Source organism: Cryptotermes secundus, unplaced genomic scaffold (genome assembly GCF_002891405.2).
Source record: "Cryptotermes secundus unplaced genomic scaffold, Csec_1.0 scaffold94, whole genome shotgun sequence".
Lineage (NCBI taxonomy): Eukaryota > Metazoa > Arthropoda > Insecta > Blattodea > Kalotermitidae > Cryptotermes > Cryptotermes secundus.
The window spans coordinates 784,153-799,772 of record NW_019737391.1 but is presented as its reverse complement, the minus strand read 5'-3'; the positions used below and the strand labels follow the sequence as shown (position 1 = coordinate 799,772).

The 15,620-nt window shown below is 41.0% G+C and overlaps 1 protein-coding gene across 4 annotated transcripts in view; it reads right to left on the bottom strand.

Moving 5' to 3' along the window:
• LOC111870269 (putative epidermal cell surface receptor) overlaps positions 1–2,126 on the bottom strand; it is a 133,614-nt gene extending 131,488 nt beyond the window's left edge. For all 4 annotated transcript variants that reach the window (XM_023862399.2, XM_023862397.2, XM_023862400.2 and 1 more), the window contains exon 1: positions 1,919–2,126. In XM_023862399.2, the coding sequence (XP_023718167.1) occupies positions 1,919–2,036 (118 nt within the window). In that variant the 5' untranslated portion in view covers positions 2,037–2,126. The remainder of the gene's footprint in view (positions 1–1,918) is intronic.
• Between the last annotated feature and the right edge of the window lie 13,494 nt (positions 2,127–15,620).

The following is a 15,620-nucleotide window of genomic DNA, read 5'->3' as shown; positions in this document are numbered from 1 at the left end:
TGATGTGGTCATCGAATTTTTCAATTCACTTAATCCCTCCAGCCACACTATGGCGTTACCTACAGGGCACTTCCTGGCATTCGTAAGTCTTCACTGTGTGATACTTATTACGAATATGCATAACTTAGCTTCACGTAAATCAAAACGACCTAGCTTATTTTCACCATTCAGTAGCTCTAATTAGGTATCATCATTACTGAGAAGTTCATTATAATTATACTTTCCACCATTAGGTATTGTTCCTCACTTGAAGGAACTGGCATTACGAATAAGACTACGTTTAGTCGAAAAGAACGTGGTTGTTGAGTGGTATTCAGGAAAACCTGATTTCAAATGTGGGCCCGACTACCGGCCCGATTACCGGCAATCGTGAAAAAACTTATGTAACTTTTTTTAAATACGTACCTTCCCTTTGTTCTCGGGAAATTCTGGGATAGTATTTCAGTATAAACCGCAACGACTCAGACCCGGCAATTACAATAATTATACTATAAAGTTGTCTCAGTAGTTAATTAATTTAAGCATCATGCCATGATGATAAATGAAGGAGTGGATGTATGGCTCCACTATTCTTGACCTCGATACTAGATGGGGAAGAGTGGCAGCCTCACGCCCCGGCCCCTTTACCTCCGGGGATAGACTCCCTGGTAACCATTGGATAGGAGGTTGGGTGGATCCCAGAGACGGTCTGGATCCTGTGGAGTAAACAAAACCTCTTTCTCTACCGGGAATCGAACACCGGCCGTCCGGCCTGTAGTCAACTGCTATACTGACTGATTTGTTCGTTACTGTATAATCTGTGTAGGTAAATAAGCTCCAACAAATAAAGAATCAATATGAAGAGGTTAGTGAGAGGGCAAACTCAGTGGCGAACATGAAGTGTTTCTCTTTTCGGTGTTCGTGGTTTGATTCTTACAGATGGTCAATATCTCGCTCCAGCTGCAAGTTGCTCATGTTCTACTATAGTTCCGTAAAGGTGTATAACGTCTGTTTATACATTTCAAACCCTTCATCTTCCTACAATCCATAAGCACTGTTATTATAAGAAATATTAACAAGACCTGTTGCTGTCTTAATGGGAAAATCGTAGTTCTTATTTGAGAAACTGTCAATACTTGTTCATGGTAGGATGTAATTACTACTTGATTGACTTTGATCTTTCGCTTGTCTTATTCTCCGGCCCTGAAGAAAGAGGCGATATTTCTCCGAAACGTCGGCTGACATTCAACAGACTACACGGTGTTATAGCTCAGAAGATATAACTCTTCATAACCACCTCTGTGAGAATCTAAAGTCCTGCATTTTTATGTCTTCTTATTTACTTATATTTTATTCAAACATCCTGTTGGTAACTCAGATTGGGGTTCGTGAATTAGTCCCTAGTGGAAATTATTTTGTTTTAATTTCCTCAAAGTAAATCCATGGAATCAATAGATTATGACCAATGTTCAACAACAAATTCGTCTCATATTCAGAGAAGGAGTAGGTACAGTTATTAGGTCATATGAATTTAATTGAGTTCTCATAAAACCCTTTCTAGAATTCTGTTTTTAATACGAATGTTCCCTTTCTAAATCTTCAGAACTCTGACTTCATAGATTTCATCCTGGACATCGCATACCGTCACATAGAAGAATTCCGTGACCAAAATGTGAGATGTTGTGGTGAAGCGGACAAAACAGAGCAAAGAAGAACACCTGCAAGTCAGTGTTCTGTGTAATTACGCCATGGAAAACATTGCCGGGTACCAAGTTCTGTTCGAAATGCCCTCCAGCGTGCTGTCTTAAAATTGTACACCAAATAGCCATAAATTTTAACAAGCTGAAATGAATACGGATCTGCTAGTCTTGCAGAAGAAATTATTGACATCACTAAAGTATATGAAGGAGCTCTCTTGTGTCTGCAGATAACCACTCACCTGATGTGCAATTTCCGACAGATGCTGCATCCTTGTCACATATTGTTAAGGGCCGTTGCACTTCACTTGAATGCACCAACACTAAATTTAACGTCAACAATAGCCACACCACTAACATTGTCTCTGGACGTAACAATAATGATGCCGATCACTGCCTCGCGATGTCCTCTCTTGTCCTACATAAACAGTCAACTGCTGGCTTTTCTCTCTTCGCCACTTACCTGCCACCTGGTGGAAACTTGCTTATACAGCAGAGGTATTTTACTAAGACCCCCTGCACACAATACGCTCTCTGGGACCATGTGACGTCAGGTACTGATCGTATTCAAGTGAAAGTACCGCGTACGTGTTGATATATAAATTGTATTAAAATCTGGAGTTGTTACGTTAATTTCATATACAAATTTACCGAGAAAATGTAGGGTTGTGATTGTTATTAATATTCTTTCGCTCTGAAGTGCCAGGTCCAGCAGAAATTCTTTTTCTTTTATTTCGTAGACATGAAACCCTCAGCTATTTCTATGGCATGATATCAACCCAACCTGTTAATGTAAGGATTCCGCGTGTTATTAAAAATCTTCTGATAAGATCCTAATTTACAAGCTCTGCTTTGAGACATGTAAGTTGAGTAAATGTTCCACTGTTCCTGAAACTTTTTTTTTTAATTTTAGGATTTTCTATTCACCACATTCACAGGAAGATATAGGGAATAACAGAAAAAGAGAAATAACCAAAGACGTGCGTAGAAATAGAGGAAAAATACAAGGCAGGAGTTACAGTACGTGCATGCACTGAGATTAAAATGTAATTTTCACGCTGTACGGTCTAGATACTAACAGTGGCGTAAAATAACATTAGAAGTAGTAATCGAGTGGGATTAGGAGTAAAACAAAACACACACCATGACCTGTAGTCCGCAAGTGATCTATACCGACCGAGCGACCGCCGCTTCTCGACGAAGTTAGTGCCAAGTTAAACGGATAGAGGGCATCGTGTGGTCAGCTCTACGGATCCCCATGGTCGTTAATTTCGGTTTTGTAGACCGGAGCCGCTATTTCCTTGAAATAGCTCCTCAATTATCATCACAAGGCTGAGTAGACCCCGTTCCAGACCCACTACTTCTCAGAAAATCTGGTAGCGCCTGGAATCGAAAATGGGACCTCTGGATCTGTAGCCAGGAACTCTGACCACCAGACCACAGAGCCGGTCGGGATTACGAGTAAGGGAAATAAAAGCAGGAGTCGAAATGGATGCCAAAAAAAATGAGGAAATGTAGAAGATAAGGACAAACAAGAAGACAAGGAGAAGATGAAGCAGGAGAAAGTAATGATGAGGAATGAAGGGAAGGAGTAAAGAAAAAAAGGAAACTTTGAGGGAAGAAGAATAGAAGAGCGGTGGTACAAGAGAGAAGCTGAAGAAAAAGAAGATTACAAAAGATTACTATTATGATTGTAATGCTGTTGAACATGCTGATGTTGGTGATTACCGTAATCTTTATGATTACAAAGAGGACGATGAATAGGGAAAAAGATTAAATGAAGAGGATAAGAGGAATTGTCACAAAAATAAAGAGCAGTAAAATGTAAAAATTTAACGTTTCTTTTTTACCAGCCAAATCTTCAAGGCACGGGTCATGCCTTTACGTAATACCCAAATTTGTATGTTCTGTTACGCTCACATGTCTTACTACCCTTGGCTTCTAAATGGCCAGATGTTCAACAATAATTCGAAGAAATGGTATCAACAAACAGCAGCCCTCTTGTAAATATCGACGTTTCTCTCTACTCGGATAGATAAAGTTGGCACTAATTTCGCCGATAAGCGGCGGTCGCTCGGTAGGTATATTTCGCTTGCGGACTACAGGCCACGGAGTATTTTTTGTTTTCTTCTCTCTAGTCTTTTCATTGACGTAAGGATAGCGTAGTGTTTTGGAACGCTGGGACAGTATCTAATTCCCTGAAACATTAATCATTTCCTTCTACCCTTGAAAGGCGATCGGCTATTTCCATCTCGTTATCTCAAGCCATAACTTCATGTCTCAAATAATTTGAAATCGTAATTTTACATAAGCACCCTCGAAGATCTAGCAAAACAACTAAACAAGAAACAACATAAATAGATCGGCCATAAATCTCAATCATTCCCCATCCCACCCTTCAGGAAATGAAAAGAAAAAATGAGTCAGTTGACGGTAAAGAAATACGAGCAGTATAATCTCGAGTAAAAGTAGTAATAATAACATTCATAATTATTATTATTATTATTTACTTCAATTTGGTGCTCACCCGGTGGCAATAGGCCTTACACTGGGTATAGGTAAGGTAAAAAAGTAAAGCTGTCCTTGTAACAGACAGTGAAAGTCGATAGTGTTTTAAGACGTCGAGGCTCCCACATTTTGTCCAGAAAATCGGCTCACAGATGGCTGTAAGTTTGTCAGCCTTAGGCGCCGGCCGCCCTTTACCCCCAGGAAGATTCCTGGTACTCATTTCTGTTAGAGGCTGAGATGAACCCAGGGCCATAGTGCGGCCTGAACGATTTGGTCAATTGAAAACATCCACCTCATTGGGAGCCGATCCCGCGACCTTCCGGCTTGTAGAGTAATGCCTTAACCAACTACTCTACTGCGTGCCTCAACCAACTACGCTACCGCGTGCCCCTCTTGCATTGGGTAGCAGACCTTACAGTGACATGGACCATAAGCAATGCAGGAACTTTCTAGGAAGAAAGGAGGAACATTGTACGAAAGAGTTCTATAAATACGAATACATTTGTAAGTTGACCCTCTGTTTAATTAGGCACTACACCATGAAGACCTATGGGGGAGTGGTAGGTGTAGCTCCAGGTATTCTTAATATCGGGGCTAGGCATAGGGAAATACAGCCGCTTTAAACTGAGGAAAATTGTCCCTGGTACTCAATGGATACAAAGCTTCTTGGGTCTCAGAGTCAGTATGAACACAGTTGGGAAGAGAAGAATATTTGCCCTCGACGGGAATGGAACCCAGATTCCTCCCTTACCCAGCCCACAGCCTTAATGATTGTACAGACTAATTCATACTGACTCTTACATAAGAACACTTTATACGTAATAAAAATATCAAAATTATTAATTTATTAGTGATATTTTATGGCAGTCAACTTGTCTTAACATATTCAATGCGGTAATCATTTCAAATTATTGAAAAACTTAGCTATTCTTTTGAGAATTCCAAAAAATGAGCCTTCCCTCCTCTACATAAATGTTATGACTAAACTAACTAATTCGGTAGCGAAGTTGGTTGAGGTACTACAAGCCGGAAGATCGCGGATTGAAGTCCCGATGAGGTCATTGGATTTTTTTCAAATGACCTAATACTTCCAGCCGCACTATGGCCCTGGGATCGACTCAGCCTCTAACAGAAATGGGTACCAGGGACTAATTAAATAATTTTCCTGGAGAGTAAAGCGCGGCCGTCGCGTAAAGCTGACAAGCTTACGGCCAACTTTGAGCCGATTGTCTAGATAATGTAGGACCCTCAACGTCTCACAACCCTATGGGCCTTCGCGGCCTGTTACAGGGATAGCTCTACTTTTTTTACTTTTACTAACTAACTAACTAACTAACTAACTCCATGGAACTGAGCCCTTCTTGAGGAGCTGTAGTTGCTCAGCTACTCAATAATTTTTAAATATTTTATGAACCCCGAAGATCCTTTACCATGTTCACACGAGCCTTTCACTGATCCCTATCCTCAGCCAGATCAATGCAATCCATACCACCCCATCCTATTTCTCTAAGATGCATTTTTACGCACGCACACAACAATATAAGCAGTTATATTTTGAAGACACCACAGTCCGCGCCATCCCCTCACAAAATTTCTATCCTCGTCCGATGAAATCTAATAGGTCTGTAATAATGAACTGAGATATTAAGAAACTTGACCATATTATTAAACGGTTAATCTAAATAAATATTTAACTTTACCAATATTCATGCTTACAAATAGGCTTCGTTGCTTGAAAAAGGGCGCCATAAGTGAGAAATATTTACTCTTACTTTCAAAATTTCGGTTGTACATGTTTCACGACATAATTTCTTTGCATTAAGAGTCTGTCAAACGTAATTCCTTACTGGGTCAGAAATAAATACAATTTTCTTCAATGATTTAGGGTTCCGTCGGAAAGGCAGCTTCTCAAGCATGACTAATTCTTTGTGTACTCTTCCACTGCCATAGCAGTACTAAAATCCCAAGCTCTTTCAGCCCTTATTATACCCTTTCCCCTTCTGGTCAATTATATTAGGCAAGGAAATTTCCAAGCAAGACTACACCTGCTGGTCAGAGCCATACCTCCTTAACTCCATCCAGTGCAGAACATTCCAAAGAACATTTTCTACCTGACACAGACCTATAATATTAAATACTATCCCGGCTAATCACTAATTTTTTCTTGACTGTAATATAGTGCATGTTTGAAACCAAGACGAGACGTGAAGGAATTTCCGATTCATGTAAGCCGATAAAGCTGTCTCTGTGCTGAAATAAGCACGGCATTATGATAGCTTATGGGGTGGAGGCATACCACCATGTCTTCTTAAACTACGCACTAGATGGATGTGAATGATTAGCTTCAAGCCCCGGCTGCTTTACCAACTGGGAAAGAGTCCCTTGTAACCTTTGCATAGGCCCCAGAACTGTCCTGCAAGTTATGGAGAAAAGTCTCTCTGTCTTGCCGGGAATTGAATAAAATTCCTCGAACCTCCAGCCAACAACTTAGAACTTTACAAACAAGGTGTGTCAGACTGCCATTTAGGCTTTCAAGTTAATAAAATCATACATAATTCTAAGTATAATTAATATAATAGACCGTCCCTGTGGTCTAGTGGTCAGAGTTCCTGGCTACAGATCCAGAACTCCGGGTTCGATTCCCGGCGCTACCAGATTTTCTGAGAAGTAGTGTATCTGGAACGGGGTCCACTCAGACTCGCGAGGATAACTGAAGAGCTATTTCAAGGGAATAGCGGCTCCGGTCTACAAAACCAAAATTAAAGGCCGTGGGAATTCATTGTATTGACCACGCGACACCCTCTATTGCTAAAGTTGGCACTAACTTCGCCGACAAGCGGCGGTCGCTCGGTCGGTATGGTTCGCTTGCGGACTAAAGCCACGGAGTTTGTTTCTTTTTAGTTTATTGTCTTGGGATCTCTATTCCATAATATTCGTGATATAATTTTATATAATTTAGAATTGTTTTGCATTTCTTTGTTCATCTCTCCACAGACCTAGCATTTTGAATTGATTTCACGTACCAAATATATAAATTTGTCAATAACTATTGTATTTTAAGTTGTATTCTGCTTTTTGTCTACGCCCCAGTTTAGACATAATATTCAATATGAAGAAAATAATCCCAATTTATTTTTCTTTTTAAAGAACTAAAATCATAAAGTATAATATTTACAACGTCACCAACATTGGAAATATATATATAAGATCGCATTAAGTGGAGAAACTGTTTTGGAAGAGACTGTGGACCTGTCGTCTGACAGATTACTGATGAATGAATGAATCCGTTCAAAGTCATCTGACGTTTCGGATTTCAACCATATTCAGTGTTCGAGAGTAAGCCAAGCAAGAATCCAGGACGAAAGCAGACAGATGAAGTGGCTTGCGAGCTGATTCTGATCAACTATATTGTTTGGCCCTAGCTTCATGAAGCAAATTTCCCTTTGAGAGTTTTATGGTGCCTCAGTTGAGCAAGAAACTCCCGAACTTCTATTATACTTGAAGGTTCATTACAGTACAATCCCCGCCACTGGATCCTAATCTGAGCCAGTTCAATCCACACCAAAATAAAATAAGTCCGTATTACAAGTATTTGAAAACTGAACCATCGAAGTTGGAGTTGACCCTGTACTAAGAGGGTAATTTCAATTATTGCATAAGAATAAACTTCGTGACTTAACCTTTCACCTAATTTTCGATTAGTGTGGGGTGGAGTCCAACTGGGTCCACTCGGCACTGCGGCCACTGATTGGCCTATTGTAGCCTGCCCCGGGTCATTATGATGATGGAGTATTTGGTGGAATAAAGATCGGCAGGGGAAGCCGAAGTACTCGGAGACAACCCTTCCCTGCGCCATTTTGTCCACCACAAATCCCACTTGACCAGACCCGGGATTGAACCCGGTCCCCCGAGGTGGGAAGTCAGCGATAACCTTTCACTTAATACTGTTACAGTAATGAAAAAGGAGCGTACATCGGTTTTGGGATGTAACTGGATTAGAAGAGAGAAGAAATGAGTACAAAATTTTGGCAGAGAAATTTTACTAAAATTTCAATTGGCAGAATAAAAAAGTACAATAGCGTGTAACATTAAAATGATCACAGGGAAATTAAGGGCAAGTGTTAGTAATGGAGGTATATCCTCGAATGTCGGCCTAAGTACAGGCTATCAAGACTGATAATTTTCGTGATTTTGCTTAGTTCCTTCAATCATATTCTAGGATATTACCTCGTTCAGGCCACGACTGTTTCCTTCTAAATCCTTTCCGCTTCATCTTTCGTCAGTTACGTTATCATTCGACCTTATATAATGTAAATTCTCAAAAAATAACTATAAAAATTAGGGAAATTGTTTGTTGCGATAGTGGGTAGAGGGAAATGACATAACATTGTATCTCATTGTGGGCATTTGGGGGTAGAGTTATTGGAATTTCATTGTCTGTTACCAGATAATTAGTTGGTTGGCTAGCCAGTTGTTTAGACGTGTTAATGAAGATATATTTTAGAGTTTGTATGAATATAGGACCAGGACATTAACGTTATTATCTTTGCTGATTCATATAAACGTATGTAAACCCTTTCATAAGTGTTATATCAAACGCATAAAGAGTAATCATACAAAAATAAACAACATAAATGTGGCATATATCGGGAATAACACGAAGGAGATATTCCTGCCACAACCTGACTTCAGAAGAACAACAAAGAACTCCCTTCATAGCATACTAGTGAAAAAAAAAAAAAAAGATCGAAACGCGGTCTTCATAAGACTGAGCGAACATGCTTTGTATTAAGTTTGTCCATCTGTTGGGCTTATACAAAAACAGGCTAATTTGTCAACATTAGCCGAAGAATTTAAACAAATGTAGTTCAGCAATAAGTTATATTAAAGAAGAAGAAGAAGAAGAAGAAACATGCTCGCACGTTTCACAAAACAGCGAACAAATGACTCGGCACTGCCCCAAGCAAATGGGGGGGGGGGGCCAGTTAACAGCAGGAAAGTGAGGCCATGGCAAGGAAGTCCCTCTACACACGATAACATGGTCACCAATGTTACTTGCTGCTGTTAGCTCCTATGCCACATGTACTCCGTTTATGAGATGTCAGTGAAATGTATTAATATAAAGGTGAAATGGCAAAATTAGTTAAGCACCATACCATAAAGACGTATGGGGGAGTGGATGTATAGCTCCACCATTCTTGATCTCGACACTAGATGGAGTTGACAGGACAGCTTCATTATCCTGCAGCTTTACGACCTAAGAAACAGCACCCGGTATCCATTGGATAGAAGAGTGGGTGGGCCCCAGAAATGGTCTGGACGTTGCGGAGAGCGGAGAAATCCCTTACCCCCGCCGACAATCGAACCCCAACTTCTCAGCCGACAAGCCTCTATCCTAGCGGCTATACTAAGACATCATTCTATAGGCCTTGGGATTTCTGCAATAACATTGTCTCCCAAGGAATAAAGAACATAAGGATAACAAGTCTATGGAAATAATACTTAAGAAGACCAATAGAACTTTCTCTTCAAATTAATGAAGTTACTGCATTGAGTCTTGTTATGAAGGACAGAAATAAAAACTCTGTGTATTGTGTGTGAAAGTCGTATATATGGAAAAGGAAAAAAAAATATATACAAACAGTTCTTGTAAGAAGTTACTATCAGATTCATTTGAAATCGGTATGTCAGATCTGATAAGTGACTGCGGCAAAAGTTCAATGGTGTACAATGCTGAGATTACGTATCTTAACTAGACTTGACTGTAAGATATGAGAGACGTATACAAAACTGCTGTTGGTCTTGTACCTGGAACAGTACCAGTAAAAAGAAAGGTAGCTATCCCTGTAACAGGCCGTGGAGGTAAATAGGGCAGTAAGACATCGAGGCTCCCACATTTTCTAGATCAGGTATGTCCGACTTCAAACAGATTTTGATCNATATATTGGGTTTTTGGACTTTATCCATCGTACTGGTTTTTAAGATAACTAATAAAAAAACACGACGTTTCGGAAACTGGATCTGTTTCCGTCCTCAGGTGAAGGAAAACACCTCGTTAGAAAGAGCTAGCCTCAATCACTGGTCCATTGGTCCACTGATTGAGGCTAGCTCTTTCTAACGGACCCAACAGAATACGTGTTTTCCTTCACCTGAGGACGGAAACAGATCCAGTTTCCGAAACGTCGTGTTTTTTTATTAGTTATCTTAAAAACCAGTACGATGGATAAAGTCCAAAAACCCAATATATCAGTGTGTTATACACCATCGTCAGAATCCTATAGATTTTGATCGACTTTTTAGTGTCAAAACTGCCAGTGATCTACCACCCCCTCCTATCTTCGTACCTCGCTTTAAGCAAAAAATATTGGTAGAAATAACATGACACGTGATGTTTGTTGTAAAATCAACATACATTGAAAGTACAGACTACTTTAACACATATTTTCCCTTCAAAATCTGAATATAATCATAATATATTACAAGTGAATTTACATGCTTTTCACGTATAATTTCCTTATAGACCTATGAGATCGACCAAAAATCGTCCCGCGATCGACGCGTTGGACATGCCTGTTCTAGACAATCGGCTCAAAGATGGCGGTGAGGTCAGTCTTATGCGGCGGCCACCCTCTACCCCCAGGAAGATTCCTGGTACTCATTTCTGTTAGAGGCTGAGTCGACCCCAGGGCCATAGTGTGGCTGGAAGGATTAGGTCAGCTGAAAAAAATCCATCTCATCGGGACTCGAACCCGCGACCTCCGGCTTGTGGCAGAGTGTCTCAACCAACTACGCTATCGCGGGGACAGTATCAGTAGCCGGAGGAAATGGAAAAGCAACAAGAAGTTCTGGGAAGAACGAATCGCCTACTTTCCTTTGATACGACATTGACCGCACAGAAGACGAAAAAGAAAATAGGGAAGACACACAGACACACAGGCAACAAGGTGATCTGATAAGCCTCATAACACTAAAAATTAAGGGGGATACACAGACAGACTGACACGGGTGTATACACAGACAGAGAGCAAGGTGATCGCATGGCCGCGCCGTAGTTCAAGCGGTTAGTCGCTGGCTTCCCACAGCGGCGGCCCGGGTTCGATCCCTGGTCTGGTCAAGTGGGATTTGTGGTGGACAAAGTGGCGCTGAGGCAGGTTTTCTCCGAGTACTTCGGTTTCCCCTGCCAATCTCCATTCCACCAATTGCTCCACAATCACCCTCACCTATCATCTGGGACTGGTACAATAGGCCAGAAGTGGCCGAAGTACAAGGGACTTGGTCCCACCCCACTAGAAATAATAAAAAAAATGTCATAAACCTCCTTATATTTTTCCAAAGTAAAGAAGTAGACTAAGAAACAAGTTGTCCCCCTTGCTCCATTAAGCACTACGTCGTGAAGACAAGAGTGGAGGTAAAGCTCCACACACACACACACGTATCATCGCTAAAAACCCGAAGGAACAGTATCCTCGGGAATTACTTGATATGGGACTGGATGAATTCGAGAACCTGCCTGCAGGCTTTAGAGAAGATTGAAATCTCTTTCCCTTGCCGGTATCAATGGCTTCAACATAGAGCAAAGTTAAAAGCGTAATTTATAGTCGTTGATGCTTCATCAAGAGAACAGGTTTACTAGTTTGAGGGCCCTTAATAGTATCCTGAAATTATATTTCCTGAAGGCTAAATTACTATTTAATCACTATTTGATTAATATCGATATTTCAATGACAAGATAAGATTTTTTCTTTCCTTGGCACTACAGCCCCAGTGGGTCTAGGCCTACCTCCATGGACTTCTCCGTTCACTTCGGGTTTTCTAGATCTTACACATTTGGTAGGACTCCTTGGGCGGGTGATCTGCTCGTCGCAAGGCCTCTACCTGTACACAAACACAGAAAAACGCATACACAAAAACTAAACATCCATGCCCTTAGTGGGATTCGAACCCAAATTCCCGGTTTCCAAGCGAACGAAGACAGTACATGCCTTAGACCGCTCGGCTACCGTGACTGGCAGTGTATAAGAATAATTATTCTTATACACTGAATTCTTATATATTATAATATATAAGAATTCAGTTCGTACCTCACAGGAAACATCCGAACCCACGATCCCGGTTTCCAAGCGAGCGAAGACAGTACATGCCTTAGACCGCTCGGCTACCGTGACCGGCCAAGATAAATTAGTACTGCATAATTTGCCCGAATACTAATTAAACGCTTTACGAACCAATAAACTGTGTTCGTCTGTACGTTGTAATGTAAAGTTGTAGGGTTACCTTATATCAAACATCCGACAATTCCTTAAGTAAATACGATATGTAGTTCAGCCATCCTAGAAACTTCTGGTTCAGGTACTTGTACTGAGATTTATTGTCGTTTTCCTTGGTCCTTCTAAGTAAATACCTACACAGTACCGTTAAATAAACCATGACAGTCACCTTTCCTATCCCTTCCAGTTCCTGTCTTCTCTTTAAGCGCTACTTAATTTCTACACTTGAGGGGTTACGTGAAATTATAGCTTGTTTTCTTGTACATCATATAAAACAATTATATATATTTTAATTTTGTAATATGTGAATAAAATAATACAAATAAAAATAAAAATTTATTTTGAAATGTCATATATGTTAATTTTCCGATCACGGTAGCCCAGCTGTCTAAGTCATTTACTGTCTTCACTCGCTCAGAAGCCGGGATCGTGGATTCGAATCCCACACAAGGCATGGATATTTAGTGTTTGTGTACGTGTAGAGGCCTTGCAACGAGCTGATCACCCGCCCAAGGAGTCATACCGAATGTCTAGGATCTAGTAAACTAAAGTGAAACGGAGAGTTTCATGGAGGTAGGCCAAGGCCCAAATTGGGGCTGTAGCGCGAAAGGAAAGAAAAAAGTTATATTATTATAGTGATATAATTACTACTAATTAAGAATTAATGAACTTACTGTTGTGTGTTGAACAAAATTATAATTACTGCTTAATCACTAACTCAGACCACAGCAGGGTTGTAATAAAGGCAAAGGTAATACAGTCTACATACCGAATTAATTAAGCACTATGCCATCAAGACATATGGGAGAGTGGACGTTCAGCTCCATCATTCTTCTCCTCGGCACTAGATGGAGGGGAGTGGTCAGCTTCACGCCCGGGCCGCTTTACCCTCGGGGAAACATCCCCGGTACCCATTGGATAGGAGGCTGTGTGGACCCCAGAGCCGGTCTGGACGCGGAGAGAGGAAAATTTTACCCTTGTGGGGAATAGGATCCCGGGCCTTCCAGCCCCAAGTCTGTTGCTATGTTGACTGAGCTATCCCAGCTCCCCAGAATTCTAACATCTAGAATTATTCTTCAGTTAACATGGAGCAGTTTAACTTCCCACGATTAATCAACCGTTGAAGGTAAATTGGTTTTGAGATTCTCACAGCGAAGATCATTGCATTCCGAACCTGAAGATGGAAGCAACACCTTCTACCGAGACGCTGGTACCTATTTATCATATTACTACACAACGTCACGTCCCATAAAAACATAATCTTCATTAAAAGCAAAGCTACCATGTGTAAAATCATGGGGCCACGTCTGTATTAGGCGGAATAAATTAAATAAATAATTGAAGCCCCATCAAATTATGCAATTTATAGAGATGCATGATCAACTTCAAGCTCCGGTCGCATATTCCCAAAGATTGAACCAGTCCAGTCTGGAGAAGGGTCCAAGAGAAATGCCCGTGACACTGTCAGGAATCGAACCCCTTTCTTCTAGCCGACAGCCAGATGCGCCTCTTACCGAGTTATCCTGGGCAAGGCTAGCAGCTAATCGCACTATACACAAAGCATAGAACATTCAGTTCATAATTGCCTATTGTACTCTACTGCATTGTTCTTCAGAGTGGGGTCAGACCGAAACAATTTGTACTGCTGTTTCAATCGAACCGACGGTGCAAGCCCGTGAGGAAATATGTGGAAAGAAGTGGCTCCCTCCTATTCTAATTTACAGTCGCGGAGGGGCTGAGGAGATACACTGTCATTTAAAAAAAAACTCCGGAATCATCCCAGATACAAACAGGACATCACATAATATCCATCGCCGACTTCACACGGTTCCTCAACACTTACGTGGCTGAAACTTGTTCCCTACAAACACTTCTCTGGGACAAATGAATGTATTTATCTGCTACATTCTGTTATTCGAACGCTTAACATAAAAACCTCACTAGTTTTTTTTTTAATTCGCTTAGTTGGGGGTGGAGTCCAACTGTGTCCACTCGGCACGGCGGCCACTGATTGGCCTATTGTAGTCTGCCCCGGGTGATTATGATGATGGAGAATTTGGTGGAATGAAGATTGGCAAGGGAAACCGAAGTACTCGGAGAAAATCTGCCCCAGCGCCACTTTGTCCACCACAAATCCCACTTGGCCAGACCCGGGATCGAACACGGGCTGCCGCGATGGGAAGCCAGCGACTAACCGCTTGAGCTATGGCGCGGCCGACTTGCTGACTTGGTAACGAACTAAATGTTCGGGTTAAAATTCAATCTTATATTCGGAGAACACTTATACAGAATGTCCTAGAAGTAAAGGTCCATTTTCTGGGAGGTCATAGTATCGGTCATGGTAATCAAAATTGCATGTGTACATGTGTCCTATTCTGAGCGGTTCCATTAATATTTATATATGTGTATGTACCGCGTCTGTTGTCTAGTGGTCAGTGTTCCTGGCTACAGAGCCAGATGTCTGGGTTCGATTCCCGGCGCTACCAGAATTTTTCTGAGAAGTAGTGGGTCTGGAACGGGGTCCACTCATCCTCGTGATGATAATTGAGGAGCTATTTCAAGGAAATAGCGGCTCCGGTCTAGAAAACTGAAATTAACGGCCTTGAGGATTCGCTGCGCTGACCACGCAACATCCTCTATCCGCTGAAGTTGGCATTAATTTCTCCGACAAGCGGCGGTGGCTCGGTCGGTATAGTTCGCTTGCGGACTAAAATCACGGAGTTTATTGATATATATATATAACATAACATAACATTAATAACATAGTCCTAATTAAGGCTGAAAAACCTTCCATCACAGCCATTTTATTTTTAAGTATAATTTTTAATTTAATATTTCCACAAGACAACTGGTTCTATCTATACGTGTCATGCTGACTGACTACAATTCCCTCAAATGTCACGTCAGCAGTGACGCTCTCCATCTCACGTCTCACATCCTGGTGTCATTATTACAGGAAATAGCATCCTCAGGAAAACTAAGATTATTCGAGATAATGTTGTACATACATTTCTCCAAAGAATTTATCAATTTTATGATCTGAATATGTATTGATAGCAGTGATCTGTATCAATCAGAGAAATATCTCTGCGCAATAAATTGATTTCAAACGATAACAATTCCTTTCTCGAAAGGATAATGTTATTTCATAAGAACGCTTAACATCTTC